The sequence below is a fragment of the Apostichopus japonicus genome, chromosome 13 (genome assembly GCF_037975245.1).
Source record: "Apostichopus japonicus isolate 1M-3 chromosome 13, ASM3797524v1, whole genome shotgun sequence".
Taxonomy (NCBI): domain Eukaryota; kingdom Metazoa; phylum Echinodermata; class Holothuroidea; order Aspidochirotida; family Stichopodidae; genus Apostichopus; species Apostichopus japonicus.
Window position 1 is genome coordinate 306,221 of NC_092573.1, and position 25,360 is coordinate 331,580.

At 36.8% G+C, this 25,360-nt stretch overlaps 1 protein-coding gene across 2 annotated transcripts in view; it reads right to left on the reverse strand.

Moving 5' to 3' along the window:
* LOC139978267 (CREB-regulated transcription coactivator 1-like) overlaps window positions 1-25,360 on the reverse strand; it is a 92,741-nt gene that overhangs the window by 32,019 nt on the left and 35,362 nt on the right. For both annotated transcript variants that reach the window (XM_071988306.1, XM_071988307.1), the window contains 2 exons: window positions 20,984-21,067; window positions 377-438 (listed from right to left, as the gene is read on the reverse strand). In XM_071988306.1, coding sequence (XP_071844407.1) covers window positions 377-438; window positions 20,984-21,067 — 146 coding nt within the window. The remainder of the gene's footprint in view (window positions 1-376; window positions 439-20,983; window positions 21,068-25,360) is intronic.

Consider the following 25,360-nt stretch of genomic DNA (forward strand, 5'->3'; position numbering starts at 1 on the left):
TCCCTCTTATTTACACAACAACCCGTTTTTTTTCTTTCTATATATATGTTACTTTTTATGTACAGTTGACAATACATTGCTTTCTAATACATACAAACATATATACCAGAGTTAAATGTCAATCAAATTCAAATGACTGTATTTATTTGCCTAACGATTGTACCATAGATACAGTACATTAATCATAGCAATGTGCAACTCGCCAATACATCGACTAAAAAAAGACAGCCAAGAAAAAAAAAAAAACACACACCTTTTTGAGACCCAACTTGACATTTCAAATTAGAGGCGATGCAAATCAAAATGGCATAAATTTTGTCTTAATCCACTCGTGTATTTGAAAAGTAGCAATAATGAGGTAACGAAAAATACTCACCTTCTCCAACTGCCATCATTCGGAGGGGAAAGAAAAGCTGGAGTATTGTATGGTGCTGTAACGTAAGTCTCAGTTAAGGAGAAATGGTGTACGATAATTATACATTTTAATTATCAACAAGAGATGAAGTACATACTCTCGTGACTGATAAAATTAACTATTGGATGATGCTTAAAAAATGAACATGTGAGGAAAAGAAAAGATACTGGAATCTGGAAAAATGACAACCCCTCTCCCCGTACCACCATCCTGTCCCACTCCAACAAAATCCAGGTGTAATGAAATACAGTTTAAAACACACCCACCTCAAGTCCATCTGATCACTACTTGCCTACTGTTCCATAGTCCATAGAGAGAAAAGGTTAATCACTTATTATCTCTAGTCTCAGAGGAATCTTGTCTTGCTAAGTATCACAGTTTCACCCTGGACCTTTCCCCTTCTCCCCCCCCCCCAAAAAAAAAGACTCTTTTTTTATTAGCAACATATTTATCATCAGGGAGGCTAAACAAAAGCATCAATTTTTAAAACCCTTCATACACCCCATCCTCCTCAAAAGATTATAGATATGACCATCACCTCTCTTAACCATAGCACATCTGCCATTACAGTATATTTGAACCAAAAAAGCATTAAAAGTTAAATAAATGTCAAAGTTAAAGAGCAGCTTCGTACGTTGATTTGAATTGGGGCTTAACCCTCCCCCCCCCCCTCAATGTACCTCATTTAACTTAACAACATTCAAGTGACACCAAGTCAAACAGCAGTCAAATACCAAAAATAGTTGCTTGCTTTAATAATTCATTTACTCTAGTTCTACCCAATTCCATACCCCCACTTACATTTCTTAATAATGAAAGTATTTCAATCAAACCCATTTGATGTGATGTCCTTTTTGAGGTCAGTACCTACATTTACATTAATGAACAAGATAGAAGATTCTTCATTCTTATTGGCTGCTCAGTGTTTGTCCGGCCAAACAATATGATTCGGCTGCTGATGACGGGTTAAAGGGGACCTCTATCCCGATGGTGAACATTAATATAATTTTACAAATGAGATTTTAACCATAAACAACTATCTTTTCTAGCTAGCTTCAGTATTCATCAGCGTGTTACTTATCTTGTGGTGTTTGTATATGTGGTTGTTAACATACAAGTTTCTGACATTAGCTATTCGGGACCTCAGTGGCAGAGAAATACTGCTCCTCACTGAATTACATCGTAAAACTATGAAGCAAAATATATTGATAAAGGGAGAGTTGACTGGTTACCCTTCTTGAGATAACATTGTACAAAGGACAAAATACTGAAGTAGACTAATCATACATGTATGCAAATTAAAGTAGCTGGGTGGGTTTGCAGCTGGGTGGTGCACATCAAGACAGAATCTGTATCTTTCATATTCATGTTTCCTTATGTTTTAAATCTCATGAATGACTATTACCTTGGCAAATACACATTAACCACTTAGCCTTGATGGTTGGGACTTCATAATTCAGGTACATAGCCTATTTAACATACAAGAATCTGGGCTGAAGATGTTACTGTCAGTTACTGATGAACCAGAAGAAATCATACCATTGAGTGCATCTGGAGCCTTGCACTAGTGACAAACCTGAATGAATCTTGTAGGAAGTGGAAAATGGTTATTTAAGTGAATGTAGATTATCCTGACCTCTTTCATAAAGATTATCCAACTCCTGGATTATCAGGATCCATAATCCAACCATTCATAGTGGTATCATACTACACATGTATTGTCAATTTGGTCCAATACTTTTGATTCCATTAACAAAGACATTTTGTTGTCATCACAGCAACAACAACAAAATATAAATACAAAAACAGAAGAGGACTCTTTGGCAGAGTTTTTCCAATATTAGCTAAATTATGCCTGTTTTGTTACTATGTTACATATGGACAAGAAAATGACATACATGTCCGCTATATACTAAACTAATGGGAGCATCAATAAAAGGAACTTTCGTTTTCTGGATTTTGGATTTATAATTCAGGGGCCTCTTTGTCCCGATGTTTCTAGATTGTACTGTGTAACATTGCATCATAGGGAGAGAAGTTTTGCTTAAGTTCTTCTCTTTTTTTTCGAGTAAAGTTCAAAATACTCCTACTTGCATTTCGTGCTCATGATTTACAACAGCCTGTGTATCTCGCTAACCTCCTATCATCTTACCTTCCTGTACGCACATTACGTTCGACAAGCAAATCATTCCTCTGTGTACCTAAATCTCGTGTGAAGGCTAACAGATTCAGAAGTTTTACTTACTCTGCCGCAAGTCTTTGGAATCAGTTACCAGACCATCTTTGAACTTGTTCTAATCTATCCACTTTTAAGAGTTTACTGAAGACTCATTTTTTCTGTTCTGTATTTCAGTGTTGATGCTTTACACTTTGTGAAGCGCCATGGGCAGTTACTCGTTTCCTGGAGTGGCGCTATATAAATCAACATTATTATTATTATTATTATTATTATTTATATCAAGTTCCACATGGTACATCCAGCATATCTTCTTTGTTTTGTAATATATTCATGATGTTGTTTGGTTTCAAGTCTCCTTTAAATGATTTTAATTATGTAGTACTTGCTGTAAATAGCATCCCTCAGAACCTTTTCCTGCACTGACAATTTGGCAGCTGGGATTACACGGAAATTGGGTGAATTACGATAAACGCTGGAGTCCAAAGCTGCATCATTAGAAAAGGCCAGTGCAAATCATATATGATATGTAGAACAATGCTCAAGGGTTAATATTACAGTCAACAGAAAAACTGGTCAAGGCTTAATATTTCTCTCAATTTCCCAGAATAAGAAAAGTTTCTAATGGGAAGAAAGAGCATAAAAGAGAAGAAAAAAACCCCCCAAAAACATGAAGTTGAAGTTACAGCCGTAAGGGGATAATAAAAGTAATGATTTTTCCTTCCCTCTAGCCAAATAAAAACAAAACTATAAGCCTTGAAAGTCACCCTTTTTATGAAACATAGATGTCAGACTTATGGAAATAAGGTATTTATCATGACAGAAATTAAGGCTATAAAAATGAAAGGAATATGGAGCAAATGGTGTAAAGTAGAGTTTTCTGTTTGTTGCAAGAACTCAGCAGATGAGGGACATGCCATGCTAACATCAAAGTATGGAAAGATGGATAATGAGTATAAAGCCTGGGCAATAGTAAGTGTAAGTTGCCACACAGTGCATGAATGGTGCTGAGAGTCAGTTAGGTTATGCAACATGTTGGGTTGGCCCAAGGAAAGCCAAACTGACTAAAAATTGGCTCAATCATAAAAATAAAAAAAGTAAAAGAAAAAAAGGGTGTGTCCATTTTTTTTTCTCTAATTGCAAATCCTGGAATTTCTGTTAACACATGATTTAGAATCAGAGAATATTAATTTAAGTTAGCCATTTATTGCCACAAAACACGATAAACAAAATAAGAACAACAACAACCATTCCAAAGAAAACGAGATAGCTTCAGGGAATATTTAAGTGTTCAAATTCTGTGCAGCAGTTTTCAAGGTTCTGAAGTTACTATGGTTACTGTGCAAAAACAAAAAAATTATATAAATATATATATAATTATACCAATTTGGCAATTTTGCATAGCATTTTGCAATGTGATACTGGATAAATAATTCCTTGAAATGACATGAATGTTCTTTTGTGAAACTATGCCCTCTATTTTTTGACAGCTCCAATGATTACACTACCGTCTTTAATTATTATCATTTGCATGGTCTTATTACCCAGCTGCGAGTTGACAACCATTCACATTATGATATTCTCCATCAAATTAAACCTGGCTCAGCTTATCACTTAAACTGACCCACATTTTAATGAACGCAGTATATCACAACACTCAACTACAGGAAGTCCATTGCTTGCATTATACAACACAACGTGGAGAGGGCACAAGATGAAAACTAACGATGGCATGCAGACACTATTATCGACATGGTTTATGATGATTGCCCAATGCTAAGATACTTTATAATAGTAATCTTCCTTTCATTAACATATCCTGATGGATGCGTGGCTTCTACATCACACCTCTTGTTAAAGGTACATTCCTCCCTCCCTCTGTGACTGGACAATAAGGGATGTTGAGATGTTTGGCCTAAATGCAAATACAGATGAGAATGGCAATAAACAGTTACAATGGACACAAGTACTAATCTATGTTATTTTCATTTTTGTAGCATAATTTTTAGTATTCTATGAAATATTTCCAGCAAGGTTTCAAAATGTTTTTTGGGGGGGGGGAGAATTTTTTTGGGGGGGGATAATTTTTGGGGGGGAGAAGGGGAAGTGGGAAATAGGGTCAGTATATCATTCAAAATATCCCCCCCTTTTCAAAAATATAATTGAATCAATTAAAAATACAACGATACAACCGTCATCCGGTCACGTCTCTGAAAAATTTAAGATCTGGCGAGCCTCATAATTCAAGACAAACCTTTTCTGAGATTTCACTTGCTTCATTTCCCAAATGCTGTTTGGACTTCACGTCCACATCAATAAATGATGACTCGAATAGGACTTTAGCATGCTCGCGTCTACTCATTAACCATTAACGTTGCTATAAACGGATCAAGGTATTGAAATTTTCAAATGTTACATTTTTTGGGGAGTTAAATGTAATAGGAGACTACTAGACTTATAAAGATAGACTGTTGTAAATTGCGGGATAGCTGCATCGACTCATTAACCATTAACGTTGCTATAAATGAATCAAGGTAAATTGCTGATTTACAGATAAAATGACATTTTTCTTCTGTTTTATATCAAAATGCAGTTTTTATATGTATTATTAAAGAAACTTATTGATCATAATGTGATTTGTTAGAAAATGGAATAAAGACTGACTGGTTTGGTCACAGCATTTTCAAACTTGAAAATCCCCTTTAAATGTGGAAAGACAAACTGAGATAAAATTAAAGACAAGCAGAACCAGTCCTCTTGGGGAAGGAGATGCAGAAATATGACTTTTCCCCCCGAAAAAAACTGCTGCCGAAGAGAGTTTGCAATTCATCATCATAAATAAAACATTAATTAGAAAGAGAAAACAACAACACTATAAAGATCATTTGAAAAATTAAAAAAACAAATAAATAAACATAATTAATGAAATGACGGATGCTTGCTGTGTGAATTGCATCTTTTCCTAAGGTTTTGTTGTCTTTCAAATCAAATATGGATCAACAACGATCATATATTGAAAAGGTCAATGTATCATTTTATACAAGGCAATGGTACTCACTTTAACTATCAGTTTGACTTCAGAACCCTGCTATATGCTCAGACTTAACAATTCCATTAATGAAAGGTGTATAACGTCCGAAGAAATTGTTTTACAGTAGTTCAAGAAAAAAAACAAGGAAAAAAAACAGGTTGGTAGCAGTTTTAACAGTTCTTGAGACGTGACGTTTAGGCTTCACTTGTTCACCACACTCCAGATACTATTTAAACTAGTAAACGTATTAGCTGCATATAGCTTGTGGCATTATAGCTTACTCTACACTTTTTAAGTAGTAAACAAATTTCTTGGTGGATAATTTCTGAAATAGACAACTTTTTCTAAACATTAATTTTCTAAGGTATTCTCAGAGGAAAGGGCACAGTAAAGAAATATGTCACTGTTATTGTTCTGTGGCCAGCTTGTCTGTGCTTCTTAGATTGAACCTAGAGAGATTTATAATTATATTCTGGGGCCTTGTCAACTGTACACACAACATTGAGAGGATAAAATATCTTTCAAAACTACTGTAAATCCTGTATTAACTGCAAAAAGTTTTATACACTGCTTACTGCTAGTACTCCAACAGTGGTGGAAATACTAACTGATAAAATGCAACAGGCGGTGGGCTATCAATACACCCAGAGCTGCTGAGGTTATCAATACTACCAGAGCTGAGGTTACAATATAGCCAGAACTGCTACCAATACAATGTAGCTCAGAGGATTGATGCAACCGGAGCTGAGGCTACCAAGAAAACTGGAGCTGACGTTATCAATACAACCAGAGCTGAGGTTACCAATAAAACTGGAGCTGAGGCTATAAATACAACCAGAACTGAGGTTAACAATACAATGTAGCTCAGGGAATTAACACAACCGGAGCTGAGGCTACCAATAAAACTGGAGCTGACGTTATCAATACAACCAGAGCTGAGGTTACCAATAAAACTGGAGCTGAGGCTATAAATACAACCAGAACTGAGGTTAACAATACAATGTAGCTCAGGGAATTAACACAACCGGAGCTGAGGCTACCAATAAAACTGGAGCTGACGTTATCAATACAACCAGAGCTGAGGTTACCAATAAAACTGGAGCTGAGGCTATAAATACAACCAGAGCTGAGGCTACCAATAAAACTGGAGCTGAGGCTATAAATACAACCAGAGCTGAGGCTAACACTGCAACCAGAGCTGAGGCTACACTGGCAACTGAAGCTGAGGATATCACAACCAGAGCTGAGGCTACCAATTCAACAGAATTGAGGATATAATACTACCACATCTGATGCTACCAATATTTGAGCCCACCCCACTTACTCACTTCCCCCCCCCCTTCACCCTCACCATTTTTAACTATAAATGTTATCAATTTTTGAAGGGATGTGTGTGCATATGTTGAGTGGAGACAGGTAGGGGAAGAGCATAGGAGATATTCAGAGTATATTCCCTTTTCTATAAATACCTTTGAAACAACTAACTGAGCCCACTTAATTTTCAAAATGGTAAACAAATGTTTCCCCTTGTGACAGCCGCTAAAATAACACATTAAATTGGAATATGTCAGCAGTCCATTCCTGTTGAGTTTCTTGGTACTTACAGCACAGAGTGATATTAAACATAAAATCACAGATGTAATTAACAATTTAATTAAATGACATAACATGTGAGGGTTTTCCTGTTTGTGATGACTCAAGGAAATACAAAGAAACAGACAGACAACCACACAGACAGGGTTTTGGCCTTGAGAAATTGCCATCATCCTATTTTAGTTACTATCATTGGTTTCAGCAGCAAGTAAACTCAATTTATTTTTTGTCCAATCGAGACAATAGGTGCAATTGGAGAACAATGCAGTGAGAGGTATCAGGACCAAGACGATAAATGACATTTGAGGTCAAACTAAATTTGCCACTTAGAAAAGCATCAGTGACCTACTATAAGACTGCTGTGGTGAGAAGGTGAGACTACCCACAAAGTAGACAGTTCTCAAGCCTCCCGTACTTCTTGGAAACACGCTTTGATAATACTGAGGAGTAAGCTGAAATTCTAGACCTTGTAAATGACAGCTTTTTGCTAAATCAACTAATAAAATATCATGCTTTATCTATACATGTAGGAAACATGTTGGTTAATATCTACACTGAGTCATTCACATACATTGTTTCAGCATAAACATCTCCAATCCTCCCATAATGAACCTAAGTGCATATATTCCAGGCGGCTTTTTTTTTATACATTTTCTCCCTCTTTCATGTCGCAGAGCAATTGTGGCTCAATTCCTGTCTTTCATTGTTGCTGTTCCCTCGTAAACACACCTTGCACTCTCAAGAGAAGCTTCGCACAAAAAGCTAAAACTCTGAAGCAGCGCTTAAGACAGGAAATCATAAATTGAGGGGCAAGGTTACACAGTTCTCTATGAGTGAGAAGTGATCGTGTTGCTGCCAGCCAAAGAAGATTACTAAAAGTCTGCTAGGTTTTAGAAGCCGAGAGAAGCTATAACAATGGGAGTTGATGAAACTGAGCGTGCAAATGAGGCAAAGACTGTATCAAACAAGACAATTAAGAGACGACCATTTTTGCATCAACAAGCTAATTTTACTTGCAGTACTGTAAGTATTTGATAAAGATACTGACCCATTCCATGTAAATCCTAGAACCATGAATGACAAATAGAATCAACTATTCAAGGCCTTAGTTAAAGGACCAGATAGGTCACAAGGTACCTTCCATTTCACATTCAGAACCTAGTATGCACTGAGGAAGTAACACTTATCACTTTCTACAGTGTATGATTCCCCATTCCCCAAGAAATGTACTGAGAAGGAGCCGATGTGGAATGACATATTTTGTATCCCGCAGAGGCTGGTGAACAACATACTGTATAAGAAAAGTAAGTTACCTTTCACTAAATCTATCCTCCATGATATTAGAGCACCGATGCTGCAGAAGACCTTGATATAATTTACAAATGACTTTTGACCTTCCTAAGTGCCTCAAGTTCAGCCACCACTGACAGATCACTATTCAGGAAAACGTTACCACTTTTGGTTAGTTTTACATTTCTACCTGTGGCAGTTCTGAATAAATAGAAACTTACAATTAAGGATCAGTCAAAACACTTTTCGACCTCAAAAGTAATGAAAGTAACCTCAAAGTCTTTAGAACTGTCCACAAAAACACCATTTGAAATAACTCTAGTGAGTATGTGCGGCTTAATTTCTATGGACTAAGAACACAGAGCATTAAACACAAAGACTGTATCATCTATCTATACAACCTTTTGTACACCACCAATACAAGCTAGACAGGTACCACAATGTATCATTTGAGTTCATTTAACAACTTAGCAACAAATATGGAGCAATTTATCGTCAATATCTATATACTGGTTCAGCAGATAATATATTCATGTTTCTAAATAAATGACCTAAAGTGACCCCACTTAATGACAGTTGATCTCAAATTCCAGAAATGTCCATTTTGCCCACCACTTGTGGTAAATGTAGCAGGTCAAAGCTAACCAACACCTATGAATGATGGACAAGAAGAAGCTCTCAGTGCATTGTGGGTAAACAGATACATAGACAGTTCCAAATATAAATCAATCTGGGGTTTTTTGGTAACCTAAAATTCCAACTTTCTATTGTTGAACAAAATACCTTCCTTTGAGCTATTCTTAGATACACGACAAAGACACGAGACGAGTGCAGGGTCAACAATTATACGAAAAACCCACAAGAGATCAAATCGTCCATAAAGAGGAAGATGACACATTAGGAATAATTTGTCATATTGAAAGCATTCAGGATAGAACTGTCACGGTTGAAAGGTTCAGACATTAACGTTTTTTTGCCTTTCTTGATCTCCGAAGACAGGTGGTTAAATCATCAAGAGACACAGCGTACAGACTACACGTGTAGCCATGTATGAAGCAAAACAACAGGAAACTAGATCTCACAGTTTACACTAACCACAGAGTATGTTTACTACATATATATATCCATGTATGACCCAAACAGCAAGAAACCATACTACTCTCATGGTTGACGCTGCTGACAGTGTACATGTACTGCTATGTATCTAACCATGTATCAAGCAAAACAAGAAGTTAAAACTCATGGTTTACATTGCCAGTATGACACGTCACTGCATACGAAGGACACAACAAGAAACTGGATCTAATGGAAATGTGTGTACAGCGCATCTTACCATGTACGGAGCAGGCAGCAAGCGACAAAATACAAGGGTTTACACTGCCGAAAATTGTACTTACTATGTATCGAATCATCAAGCAAACAAGATATATTTGCACTGCAAACAGTATACAGTATAGTGCTACATATTTAATCACATATTATGGAAACAACAACAGACCTCCCAGCAGCTCTTCAACAAAATAAAGGTTTTTTTAAAGGTTGTTAATGAAGAAATAAAGGTTTTTAAAGGCTTTAAACATGAAAATAAAGGTTTTTCAAGGTCCAAAATGAAGTTAATTTGTAACATAGCCTACTCAACATCTTTGCCCATTTTTACATCATATGTGGCTCTTATTTAAAATACCTGACTTGCATTAACCGTTGTTTGTGAGTCTGCTTTGTATCACTGCATGCATGGCTGTCCACAAAATCTTTATAGCCAATGGTTAGCATGACTGAATACGATATTTCTACTCTACACTACATTAAAATAAAAAAAATTGGACTTAAAAAATATAAATAGTTTTTAAAGAGTATTTTTGAAAAATAAAGAGCCATGTTTGAAATTAAGGTTATAAAGGTTTCACTGGGAGTTCTGCAACAAGAAACTGAATCACCTGCATTAGACTAACAACAGTGTCTATACTACAAATGTAACCATGTATAAAACAAACAGCATGAAAGTATATCTCCTGATTTACAATCCAACTGTGTGCACTGTATAGTACTTCTACCTCATGAATCTAACCATGTACAGTATGAAGAGGCTCAACGGCACTTGAAACCAGAGCATGGTTTACATTGACAACGCTTTTAACATGAAATTTGAATCCATCCACCGAAGCAGATCTATACAATGTTTAAAAAATTGTTCAAATCTCCACGCTACACTACACAAGTCAATAGTTTGTCTTGGCCTTGATAAGGTGCCAAGTTCAAAGCAAACAAATGTGTCTGAGCCAGAAATCTGAGAATGGAAGGAGGCCCCTTCCTCTCCTATTCTGTGTATACAGTAGCTTTGTGCGGGCAGATAAGACATACATTTCATTATATGGGAATGCTGGATACAAACCAACCATTTTACTTACAGGACATCTTTCAACCTCTATTTCAAGGTATCCGATTTACCCATAGACGAAGCGATACAAAGCAAACTTAAGTTTTTAGCTTCTCAGCCTTAACAGTAGGTTTAGATGGTAATACTACAGTAGGTCAGAATAAATCAAAGATTGATGTTGCGAGGCCAAATGAAGGGTGAAGGAGAGAGGACCGCAAAATCTCAGCTTCTGAGACCCAAATTCAACCGCACACGATGAACTGTATACACACAGATCACATTCAGAGTTGAACGACACCGATAAAGAAATCATGTTTCCTGGAATCAGATGAAAAGTGGAAATCTTGAATAATGCATGCCAGGAAGATTGAAAAGTTTCTTCAGAGTATTAGTCTTTCTAAACTCCAAAGAAAGCAACAAGAATATGGGAGGGAGCTATGGAGGGAGGGGGACAGTGGCGGAGCTAGGGGTATTGGTCAGGGGGGCAAGAATGGTCTGTAGGGGCGCTTTGACACTATCTAAGCGGAGTGCCACCACAGGTTGGCGCGGAGCGTACAGAAATTTTGTGAGTAAAGATACTCCCTAGATCGCCGGCAATGCCCCTTTCTGGGCCATGCTAATTTGCAGATAAACGAAGAATAAATAGGTGTCATCGGCATTTGTGACAACTCCGAAGTTTATATGGGTGTTGAAAGTACATGCGCTTGGAAATAGTTTCGTACAATGGAAGTGCCGATAAATTAAAGACCGCCGTAAGAGCATTTTGTCAGAAAATTACACCAACAAAATGTGACAAATGTCAATAGGTAGATGAGAGCGCAATAAAAAAGTCAATAATCCAAATATGTAAAAAGTGGTAAAAAGCTGAAAAGGGCACCAAGCAGTCCATTTGAGTCCATCAGGGGGGGCATCCGCCCCCCTGACTGTATGGACCCTCCGCCACTGGAGAGGGTGGGGGGCTTGAGGGTTCAACACACTTTTCGTACGAATTAGTACAAAGCTGAATGATTACAGAATTTATTTTTTAGTGAGTCACAACTCATGCGGTCTGTGAAAATTATTGCTTTAATCAATTAATTTCATTTTTCTTTCTGATGTCCACTGGTATACAATGTAATGCTAATTTGTGGGAAGACTGAATTGGTTTTCACTGCTCCAGAAATCTAATTCACAATCAACTTAGCTCATAAATAGTCAAGGTTTTGGTTTCTGCCACATATATGAAAGCATACGATTGTATTGTATTTAACGCAGTTATGAAACCCATTAAACCTTTTGTTGTACTTCTCTCCATTTTCACTCAAGTTATCAGATCAACAGTCTGTAAAAGTGCTTGCGTTTCTTCTCACCCGAAACATTGGTCTTTACGACTTTACCAGTCGTTGACAGGAATATCGTTTTGTCCCGATTGTTATATGAAAAGTATACCTGGGCTACTGAGGTATCAGTCATCAGTTGTGACAAAATGGAACAGAGCTAAACATATATATGTTCTACGTTCATGTATTTGTATGGAAGGAGATAGTTAAGGCTACATTGACTATATTGATTCTAGTGTTTGCACGGGTTATCCGGGTACCCGGGTACCCGCCCGACGCGATACTACCCGGATCCTTGTTTATTACCCGAATCCTAAGCAAAGTGTGATCTAAAAAAAAAAAATTGGCAAACCGACGGTTAGGCAGATTTCCCATTGACTTAGTGTGGTGTTAGGCTACAATGTGGTCGAAGATAACGGCAATAACGAAGGGGCCCGCTATTACCCGGTTCCTAATTTATTACCCGAATCATACGCAAAGTGTGATTGTTTAAAAAAAAATTGCAAACCGAATGTTAGGCTGATTTCCCATTGACTTAGTGTGTTGTTAGGCTACCATGTATTCGAAGATAACAGCAATAACGAAAGCTTTCCATAGATATCTTATAACTGCGTCACAATTTCAGCTAATAAACAGATGGCTATGCTAGACTATCCCCATTGACTTAGTGTGGTGTTAGGCAACCATGTGGTCGATCGTAACAGCAATAACGAAAGTATTCCATGGATATCTTATAACTGCGTCACAACTCCAGCAAATAAACAGATGGTTAGGCTTAGCTAGATTTCTCATTGACTTAGTGTGGTGTTAGGCTACCATGTGGAAGAAATTATTATTTATTCATTCGTTTATTTCAAAGAAGGAAAGGCTGGAATTTTACGCGATGTGTATGGATTATAGACGGGATAACTAAAAAATAGTAATCGCAAGTGGCTTTTTACTAATCGTTTATTCCAAATGCGATCAAATTGGGCGAATCGCGCAATCTCGCGGCTAATGCGAACCCTGGGCCTGCGTAATAGATAGTAGTAGTATTAAAAACTGTTTAAGAGCTAAATTGGATATTTATATGGTTTGATCCAATAGACGTGCACGAGCTAGCATAAGCAGCGGCAGCAATGTGATGTTAGTAGTAATGCTAATTATAATTAAATAATTAATTTATTAACAAGTTAATGAAAGAAACAGAAGCAAATAGAAATTATTGAGGGAGGTTTTATACCTTATCTTACACCTACGTATTTGAACATGAAAACATTGTCAGTAGAGAATATAATGCATTTATTACAGCATCCAATATGTAATTTCTTGAAAATCGTGATACACGAGGGTAAACAATTTTTTTCCGGGTACCCGGATACCCGACGGGTAACGGCGCTCAGGTACCCGGTTCCCGATTTTTGGACCCGTGTAAACACTAATTGATTCACAAGCTTATCTGTTCTTGGTTCTTTGACTAAAAGGTCTCTGGAAGACATGGAAATTCTGCTTCCATAACATGAAATATGAACTTACATGACTGTTTGCATACAAAGGAATGTTAAATCTTAGTTTTGAATAATTAATTTTTGACCTTTGAAAAAAAAAACACATTCACAGCTAATATAAACTGATGTCACTCACTACAAACCCTGCAAAATGGTGATGAATCCATAAATCAATTTTTTCGCTACAGGCAAGCTAGAATATTACATATGGTAATATCTGCTGATGCAACAGGAAATCCAAAGGAATGGATTTCACTGTAATCGGCATGTCTATGACTGTTTTTAGTTTATTTAAAATCCATTTTGAACTTAATTTAATAACTGAATTTATAGCAACAATAACTAAAATCTATTTTTAACCCAATTAACCACCTACAGTAGAACTGGATTCCTGATCAAAATTTCACAATTTCTGAATCGCCAGCTATAAATTTTTGCCCACTTTAGTGTTGACCAGAATCTAAACAAGATTCATGTTATTGCTTATATATCACTTTAAAAGTCCTTATTGCAGTCTCTGTTTTTCTTCTTTATAAACAGAGCAAAAAGCTGCCCCATTGCCATCAATCACTTTCTTCACTTAGATTGAACAAGCAAAGGCCTCTAGTAACTTGGCTGCTAACTACTATGATTAAAACACAGGAGAATGTACAAAAACAGCACAAGGCTGTTATGATTAAAAAACAGGAGAATGTACAAAAACCGCACAAGGCTGTTATGATTAAAACACAGGAGAATGTACAAAAACCGCACAAGGCTGCTATGATTAAAACACAGGAGAATGTACAAAACCGCACAAGGCTGCTATGATTAAAACACAGGAGAATGTACAAAAACCGCACAACGCTGCTATGATTAAAACACAGGAGAATGTACAAAACCGCACAAGGCTGTTATGATTAAAACACAGGAGAATGTACAAAAACAGCACAAGGCTGCTATGATTAAAACACAGGAGAATGTAAAAAAACAGCACAAGGCTGCTATGATTAAAACACAGGAGAATGTAAAAAAACAGCACAAGGCTGTTATGATTAAAACACAGGAGAATGTACAAAAACAGCACAAGGCTGCTAGGATTAAAACACAGGAGAATGTACAAAAACAGCACAAGGCTGCTAGGATTAAAACACAGGAGAATGTACAAAAACAGCACAAGGCTGTTATGATTAAAACACAGGAGAATGTACAAAAACAGCACAAGGCTGCTAGGATTAAAACACAGGAGAATGTACAAAACCGCACAAGGCTGCTAGGATTAAAACACAGGAGAATGTACAAAAACCGCACAAGGCTGCTATGATTAAAACACAGGAGAATGTACAAAAACCGCACAAGGCTGTTATGATTAAAACACAGGAGAATGTACAAAAACCGCACAAGGCTGTTATGATTAAAACACAGGAGAATGTACAAAACCGCACAAGGCTGTTATGATTAAAACACAGGAGAATGTACAAAAACCGCACAAGGCTGTTATGATTAAAACACAGGAGAATGTACAAAACCGCACAAGGCTGTTATGATTAAAACACAGGAGAATGTACAAAAACCGCACAAGGCTGCTATGATTAAAACACAGGAGAATGTACAAAACCGCACAAGGCTGCTATGATTAAAACACAGGAGAATGTACAAAACCTCACAAGTCTGCTATGATTAACACACAGGAAAATGTACAAAACCGCACAAGGCTGCTATGATTAAAACACAGGAGAATGTACAAAACCGCACAAGGCTGCTATGATTAAAACACAGGAGAATGTACAAAACCGCACAAGGCTGCTATGATTAAAACACAGGAGAATGTACAAAACCTCATAAGGGCATTTTAAGTCCTTCAACAACACTTTGCACCAATGGCTGCTGATGTGACCAAAATCACAAACGGTAAAAACCACAAATCTGTGCTAGAATTTTTTTCCGTTTGAGATTACGATATTTTCAAAACTCACATTTCCTGGACAAATCAAGTCCAAAAATCTTTTATCCACAAGTCTGAAGTCACACTTTTACAAATTTGAGCAAATTTTATGGAAACTCAAAATACAGAAAATAATTTTTTAAGGTCCCCCCTATCTTCAGCTTCTTTCTAATTAAATCCCTAATATCTAACACTTTGGAAATAGTATGTATTTTACTGAACATTGATGATAATCCCTGTTGGATTAATTTACTCCACAAACGCTGATTTATAATGACATTAAACTGCATCTATTCCCTTCATCATATCACTGTACTTATCACAGACAAACCTAAAATAACCTCTCTACTGTAAACAATCACTACAGTACCGCTCACGTATAACTCGCGTAGACGTATACTCTACGTTTATCTACGCGATTATACGCGATTACACGATGTTATACGTTTCTGTACGCGACTTTCTACGCGGTGTCTACGCGGCGTCTACGCCGTGTCTACGCGGCTTAGGGCTTCGCTTCAGTGCACCTGAATAGGGATTATACGCGCGTAAAGACGTACAATCTCGTATAATCTGTAAACGTAGGATATTCTCAGCCGCTTTATATAGCAGAGCTTCTATGGGTTAGAATAAACTGTGATGCAGAAAAGAGTCGGTAAACTCAACAACAAGTAATGTCTCCTAAGCCTTTCCAAAATATTCAACCACAGAGTAAGCATATACTTAAGCCGTTAAGAATAAGAGTAACAAAGAAAACAGCGCTACTAGAAGTACAAACGATCGATACAATCAGTGCAGGAAAACTTCAGCAAGGAAACTTTATCAATTACAATGTGCACCAGTCTGTTAATATTTATACGAGTTCCTCCCATTGGGCATTCAATTGAATGTAGGTAACAATTAATGAGAACAAGGTAGGCCTTGGCCTATCCTACCTTTTAGCCTTCATCGAAAGTTACGCCGTATATGCCTCGCAAGAAAACCACGATAACCGTTTAATGAAAAAAAAACAATATTTGAACTTGAAGATCTGACTTCCCCCAAAAGCAATGACAAGGTTTTGGTTAGGCCTACTATGAAAAAATATTTTCAGAAGAAAACCCTTACGATTTTTTTCCACAAATATTGAGGCTTAGGTATTAGTGCTTCCTCACAATCAAGGAGCCTCCAAGAATTTCGCTCCGCTTACGTAAAACTTCTATATATATATATATAACACGTGGAAAGACCCGATTTTTTACACACATAATTCCCATTGACATTAGTCACGGAACATAAATTGGTCATCGACATTCGAACTTGCCCAGGTTCACTTCACCATGGGAACGAAAGAAGTTTTATCAGTCGAAGTTTATGATTGGTTGCCTTTTTAATAAAATGTTATCGTTAACACAAACATAAGCGACTTTGGATACTTTTCCTACTGTATATGTAGCGTTTCTATTTTGCACTCCTGGCATGATGCCAAACAAAATATTTCGAAATGCAGTGTATTGCTTTTTTCACAAGGGCCATTGCTGGTATGTTATATTGAAAGTACATAGGCCTGGCCATTCAGAAAGTGTTGAAAAATCGTGTAAGGTGAATTAATGATTTGAACAAAGTCAAAGGTGATACAACTTTGAACACAAAATTGCTGCGAAGAAATATATTGAAGTAACGTCATGTTTTGACAAAAGCATTCAATGTACAATAACTCTTTACCTTTTGAAACAAAAATTCAAGCAGAAGGAGTGGGGAGCAGTAACATGAAATAAGAGAAATATCGACATATTGATGATAATAGCCATCGGTATATCTTATCCTGGTTCTAAGTGGCTTCCGTTCAACAAAAATATCGTTTTACCTAGGCTCAAAACGTCGCACAAAATATTTTCAAAACAACGGTACACATGAAGTAATCCAATAAATCCCAGACTGAATAACGAATATAAATACACTACAGCATCGTTACTTTAAATTTTACCTCCTGCCGACACAACCGAAAATGTTTAATGTTTAATATGTAGCACGGAGATACGAATTGAACTTTTTAAAAAAAAATAATTTCAACGTTTTAACATGTCACTCCCGTAGCTCCTTAAAAGTTGCTAAGCTTTTTATTGATAACGCCGAACGTACCGCCATTACCAGACACACAAGGCGCCACGAAATGTAACAGTTTAAAAAGTCGGAAACATCTGAAAGTACTAGTAATATGCAAATGTTACGAACGTTTTACCCCTACGTTAAGTGTATTTTTTCTCACCGTTCAATCGTCCGGTTATTTTCCTTTTTTTTATCTTCAATGGTTATCGAAGTTTGTTTTTGACAATGAGGAAATGTTATTCGCAAAATTTGAACACATTGAGAAACAAATCCCAGGGCGTAAAATCTCACGAACATAATTGTACTTCCAGGAATCCAGGGTAAAGCTCGTTGCTGCAAAGGTTGAGCTCACACGCGCTAAGCAAGGTACCTGGGAGACTGCTTGGGCCACCCCTCCTCTCTTACGAGACGGGTTAATATAGTGTCGCACGTTTTTGGCAGTTTGCCAGGGTTGTAACAACTCCTTGTTAGGTCAGAATGGAATGCAAATTAACAGGTGTCAGGCTTGTGAGCAGAAACCAGGACATGACCTAGATTTCCAGGGTAGTCAATATTCCGCGCGCGCACCTGCAGTTGGGATATTTGGTGATCACGTTTTAGTACGCATGACATGGGAAAACAAAAACCTCAAATGAAACTTACTGTTGGAATACGTGGATTTTACTCTTCTGATGTTCGGTTACAACTGGTTCTTATAATGTCAAGTTGAATGGAGCTGGTAAGCATCTTAGCGCCATTTTAAATTGTGCTCGAACACTTTTGTCATGGCCAATCAGTCTGTGGATCCTAAATGTTTTTTATTTGGCAAACGGACATTCAAGGGAAAAAGTCATGCAATTGGAAACTGTTTTCCTACATTCTAAGAAGTATAAGTTTTTTTACGTAACACCTCTTTTTTTGTTCAAAGTTTTGTTTTAGCATAGGCCTAGGCCTACTCAAATCAACTGAGGGAGAACAGGATGTTCAATGAAGGTTTACATATTTTCATATGAAAGGTCCGCCGTTTTGCGGCAAATTCTCTGCCTCTTTCAATACATATTTTCCAATAACACACTTCTTGCGACAAAAAATTACCATACGTTTGAGTTGTTCTTTTTTTTCAAATAAAATAATGTTTCTCGTACGAAATCTGAAAAAAAACGGGCGGCCATTATTTTTTCTTTTCATTGCTTTAATACTAGTTCGGAATACGTTGCTTCCTTTACAAAATATTATTTAATGATAGTTTAGATTGCTTGTAATCCGAATAGACACCCGGGGATTCAGGAAAAAGGAGGCCCCTTGTGCGGGCGAAAAACATGTTTTGTTTTTAACCGGCCCTGCTTCAAAGTTGTTCGGTGGAATTTTTTCTTTTCATTCCAACGAACCAACGGTAAATTAAATAAAAATTGACAAAGAAACGCTTAGTAATACTTTATTATTTCTTCCAAATGTTGACAACTATTCAAAGTAAACTAATCCTCCGTGGAACAGAACCTCTACAACTGAAAAATAAAGTCGGGGAAAGAAACACTGAATAGAAACCCAATTAACAAAAAAAATTCTATGCCATCAAACACTTTACCTTCGTCCCCTTCGCTGCAAAGTGAATATCACCTCTTAAACTACGATGTAAGAAACGGCTGTTTTAAACATCTCACTAACTCTTTCGGCGACTTTAATCCCTATTCATTGAGCACAATAGCATTTCCTGCGTATAAACTCGTAGAGGGATTATACGCGGTGTCTACGCGGCCTCTACGCGGCAATTTCTTTGTCAACGAGTTTATACGCGAGTGTACGTGTTTATACGTGTTTATACGATTCTGTGCGCGTACACATGTCCAGTTATACGTGAGCGGTACTGTAGATGTATCCAAATGTTTGGATTATACTCTCTCTCTCTCTCTCTGCATTACTGTACATTACTGTTTGACGTTTCATCATATCTATATTCATGAAGACTATGAAGATGGTAAAAGAAAAGAAAGAAAAACAATTGTGACATGACTATGTGGAAAATATTGAAAATTCACCTTGATGTAATGTATGACCTCATCAACTAAGTAATTACACAGAACCTCCATAGACCCTTAGCATCGTTAAAGGGAGAAAGATGGTAAAACTCTGACATTACTGCAAAACATGTTATCTTTCTTCTTGGTCTATCTACCGATCCATCTCATCGTTATATTACTGTACTAGTACACAGTGTTAGCCACTCCCTGACCTTCACTGAACTTGACTCAATAAGATGATACATAATTACTGTAGGTGTACAGAAAGAGGATGGTTCAATCCACTGCCTCTCATTTTTAACACGGTTAGTGTGAAATAAACTGACAATGGGTATTCATCAAGCTCTCAAATAAATTTTTAAATAACTTTCAATGGTAAATGCTACCTGCACCACATATAGGGTAAAATTTATTCAATTTATGGCGACGTGTCCATCCCATCAACATACATGAAAATTTGTCAGTTGGTCCCGGTCTCGAACCAATCAGCAAAGGAGCATTCCTAATTACAGGTGCAAAAATATTAAAATCATGATAATGGTTTCTAATTTTAGTTGATAACATTTTGATAGTCTTATTTATTTCCCCTCCCCCCCTACCAAACTGATCTGTGACAGGCCAATTAATTCAACTAGGGGAATAAGCAAAATTTTAATCTAAGCCCATCGGTTTCCAAACTCAACTACTGACATTTGAAACTGGCATTTCTTATATTCAAATTCGCTAGCTATTAATATCTTTGGGGATGAAAAAGAAGATGAAGAAGAAGATAGAAAGGGCAAGGTAGAGAAATGAGATATATTGTTTTAATAGTCATCGCAGCCATTTAGGAAGGTCACAAAGAAATAGAAGGAATGATGGATTTTTACTAAGCATGGAGATTCCTTACATTTCAGTAGAAAATTAATTTTGCTCAACATGGTATTGATGACCACTTGAGCATTCCTTCTTTCTCACTCACTCACCATCCTCCTCCAACCCCTTCCCCTCCCCTTTCCTTCTTCTTGTGCTTTACAGTTTACGGAATGCTGTGATGCAAGAAAAAGGTGTTATTTTCATAGAGTTTGAAAAAATTAATTTTTCCATGTACAATTACAATTATATAGTAATAACTAAACATAGTAGAAGCCTGAAATTTCAAAAGAGTAAGAAACTTGAAATGAAACCCTTGACACTTGTACAATACTGTTCTGTGACTTAAAAGAAACCCTGACATTTTCAGCTAATAATACAGAAATGCAGCTATCTACATTGCATAATATTAATGAAGTGTATTGCAAGGATATATGTCTCATATGGTGACCTTTCCTCTGTGTTCGATGTACTCTGTCTCTTCCACTGCCATTTTTGTCATCTAAGAAATGTCCTCCCTGTGAAAGAAGAGAGCAGAGCATTTAAAAACGATGTGCAAATAAATATATAACCTTGTGAATCCTGTTATATACTGCACTCCACAACCTTCCCTCTAAAAGTAAAAGACAGAAGCCAAAAGTTGAGATTTCTGGGTAACGTCTGTAGAGGGAGTTGCTTTCATCGTAGCTGGATGACTTTAACCCAACCTCACATTCATCATCAATAACGTATTGTGTAAGATCACAGTACAACATATTGGAAAAAAATTTATGCCAATATTTCTATGATGAGAGATACCTTACAGATCAAACACATTCTCTGTCATTTTCCCAAAATGGTTCAAAATCTATCGATCCCTACCAGAAGGATGTGTATGGAACCGATATTAAGTCAGTGTTCAGTATCAACATGATCCTCTACCCAACACTGAGAGAGAAAGGACCATCTGGGTTGTGGGGTACTTTTAGTAGAAGGTACTGTAAAGTATAGAACTGATAGGTGATTCAAATTATGTTTCATTATGTTCATAATTTACTGCTGATGGTACGGTAACATGTTACATACAGTAGATAGGTTGTGGGTTATTTCACTACTGGGTACAGGTACATCAGTGCACTCACTTCGTACCAATATGAAATTTTATATTCAGTGACTAAAACCCCAAAACTCCCCTGGAGAGGTCACCGGGGGCGCAGTGCTAAAATTATACCAGTGGCGTCTTGGTAGACTAGGAATGTGCGTTAGTGTGGTAGGAGACAGGTAAGAATTGTGGTTCGTAAACACATAAGATCCCTACTTGGTCAGCCATAATTTGATAGTACAGAAATAAAACTCAATTAAGTCAAACTTACTGAAATCAAGATATGTTCCCAAAAAGACAATGATTTGTGGATTTTGATTTGTTATCATTGGAAGGCTCAAAATTTTCAGTTACTTTTAATATGTAATAATAAGTTATAAGCAACAATACATTCTACAAGTGTGTGAGATCAAATGACATCTTCAACATTATTGCTACATTTAAGTAGAATGATTGCTACCTAATGCACAGTTCTGTACACGTGACTCCTTGATGAAAAGCGAAGGATAAAACTTTACATCAATGTCGTTAATTACTAACAGCAGACTATAACAAATGTTTGGTTCCTTGTGCTTCCTAGAGATCCCAACAGCTGGCACTGCAGCCAGCATCGAAGAACAATATTGATATGTAGATGTACAGTGCATGTGACTTTATCTTGTGTAAACAAACAAAAATGATATCGCATTAGAAACTTTAAAATAAAAGTATATATGAGACTAAAAGAATTAAAAGAGTTAGATGTATACTGTACTGTATATACTTGTACAGTATATGAAAGAAAAGACATGGTGCAAGATGAATTACTTGACATTTGATGAGGTTTTTTCAAATCTCAGACAGAGAACTTGGAAATTCTTTTCTTATACCATTTTTCCCTCAACCCCCCGCACCCACCACCCTAACATTCTGTGATTCTCAAACCTATTCTACCTATCACTTTAAGCTTTTTTTCGATCGAGATGATGCGATGACGCGACTGTGATGAGCAACTTAACGAAATATTCCAAAACGTACCTGGTTTGGATATTTATGAGCGATGAGCTTACCTGTCTCCTGACAACAACAGCACCCTCGCCACCGTACCATGTCTATCTGTGACCTGGTAACCTTTGACACTGACCTCCTCTGTTGACTGGTCACCCCCTGTTAACCTTAATTATGTACATCCTCCTCATTCCTACCACCCAAAGTGTTTAGTTGTATACTCTATAGAGCTGTCTACATGAATTTAACATGCTGTAACCAGCCTTCATTATGTTGCTGAGTTCATTAGTCAGAAATCCGGGTCACTGTAGAGATGGTAGAGTGTGGAAGCAGTTTGTTTTTGAGGAGACAGGTAAGTAAGTAGTGAAGTGCCACTACTACAGTAGTTGTACCCTTTTATGTTGTTTGCCATTTCACAGTTTTAAAGGTGCAGGTAGGCAGCGTTGACGTTAAAAACCCGTGCCAATATTGTGTCATGGTAAGAAAGTCTATTTTTATATGAATCATTTTGCAAAAATTCACCTCTACGTAAAGAAATAAAATTTGTGATGAATAGAGAAGAAAACATTAAACCATTCAAGTTAATTCAAGGAATACTGAAACTGTTATATCTCCCAAATGGCATGAGATTTTTTTCTTAGCTATTTTGAAAGGTTATATCACAAGCATATCTACAGCACAGACTAATGATGACGGTTGCGTTTGATTCTCTTTTTTTTGTCTTGAACGTCCACGAAAAAAGGACATTTTCACTGCTAGTAAAGTTTCTATATAGCTAATGGGATTTTCAAGAAATTCACCTTTAAACTATGCTACATATATCTAGAATGCTCCTTTTGATGCCGCTGATTCCTCAGGGTAGACCGAACTGTAAATGTGAATTTGTTGTCTCATAAATTCTAATAACTCAATCAACACATGTTTTTTTAACATCATATAAACAACAGCACCCTTGGATGAAATTCATCACCATTTATCCTTGACAAATTTGTAATGTATTAATATTAAAAATGTCATGGGGCCATAAGACTTGTTTTGATTTACCATTGAGTATGGTGTTGCATCTGTGGAACTGTCTGAATGATCTGTTTGTTAGACTAAATAGTCCAGCTTTACTGGATGAAACTTACCTGGTTAAAGGTAATTTCTCAAACAATAATTTAAGTGTTATAGAAATACAACCTGGACTGATACATTAGCCCAGTGTGTTTTAGTAACTGTCTACAACATATCAAAGCTAATTTTGTGTCTGACGTCGTCCTTTAAGTGTGTGAATATTACTACTGTACAGTATGCATAGCATGTATGAATGATGCTATCTGTACGTCAAAGACAAACTTGTCACAGTCAGTACAATGCCAGGTCTAAAATTCCTCCTACTGTACCTTCTCTGAGTCTCTTTACACTGCAAATTAATTCAGAATCCTAAAAATAGAATTTAATTGTAAAAGAGGTCTCATGCAGACACTTCACAGTCTGTCCCGGGAACTTCCCTTGATAAACTCACACACTTTATTCAAAACCAGCACAAAATGTTGCCTAAGTCTGTTCGATATGTTAGATGCTTGAGATCAAGGACAGAAGTTACACATTGAACAACAGAGATTACATTGTGTATTGGGGTGGAGCTGGTGAAATTTTCTATTTCTTGATCAGAGAATGAGGTATTAAAGCATGCAGAGTGATGTATTGATATAGAGCAATTTCATCAGCTACTGGAAGGTAGACTGACATGGCAATCTACTTTTGATGAGTAAAATAAACAAACGTTGCACAGTCCTTCAGCATTAATACCAACCAATGTACTTTATAACAGACAATCACACAGTAGCAAACAGATTGATAAAGCTTCCCTCACTCACATCCACGAAAAGCCAATTGATTGGGATTGTCACAGTAAAGTGACTGTAGACTGAACAGTGTAAACACATATTAATGTACAGTATGTATTTATAAATGTACCCTTTGGGACAACACATTGATCAAATTTCTGCTTAGAGTGCTGCACACATACTGTACTGTACAGTACATGATATGGGTGCACATATGTGCAGTAAACAGTACATACCACATAGCATGTTCATTTATCTTACTGTACATCACATCATGTACATAAATGGTCAAAGCAACTTTCTCAGTTTCTCATTTGTGAAAATTGATATTGAGAGGTTATCACTATTGCTGTTTATTAACGGTATCAAGTCTCATTTATAGGGTAAAAAATGTCTAGGTTTATTAAAATAGATTAATAGACAAAGAGATACATAATTATAGCAGATGGAGATGGTGAAAATATGATCACAGTTGGACGTACAGTACAGTATGTCTGCTAATATCTGTCTTTAATTTACTTCATTTCAACCAAATAGTTTGATTGAAATGTAATTACTGTAGATTTGATCCAAAATGTTGTCTGTTAATACAACTCCATTGCTTTACTGTTTGTTTTTGAAACATTTAGGACATTTTGAACTACTGTACAGTGTACAGCATACTGTACACGCAAAACTTTCTTGGTACAGTATCGATAATTTGAAACAACACTATTGTACAGTAGTTTGCTCTTCAAGTGTGTATGTTTTGTGAGACTTTAATATACTGTATGTTACCGTTGAAGCTTTGTTTTCATCGCCTTTTGGATACAATGTCAAAAGTGGGATGCTGAAAGGGGCTGCAGCAACTGACAGCTGAGCTGCAGCATTCTACAGCTGGTCTGAGAAAGACATGACTGTTTACGCTCTTC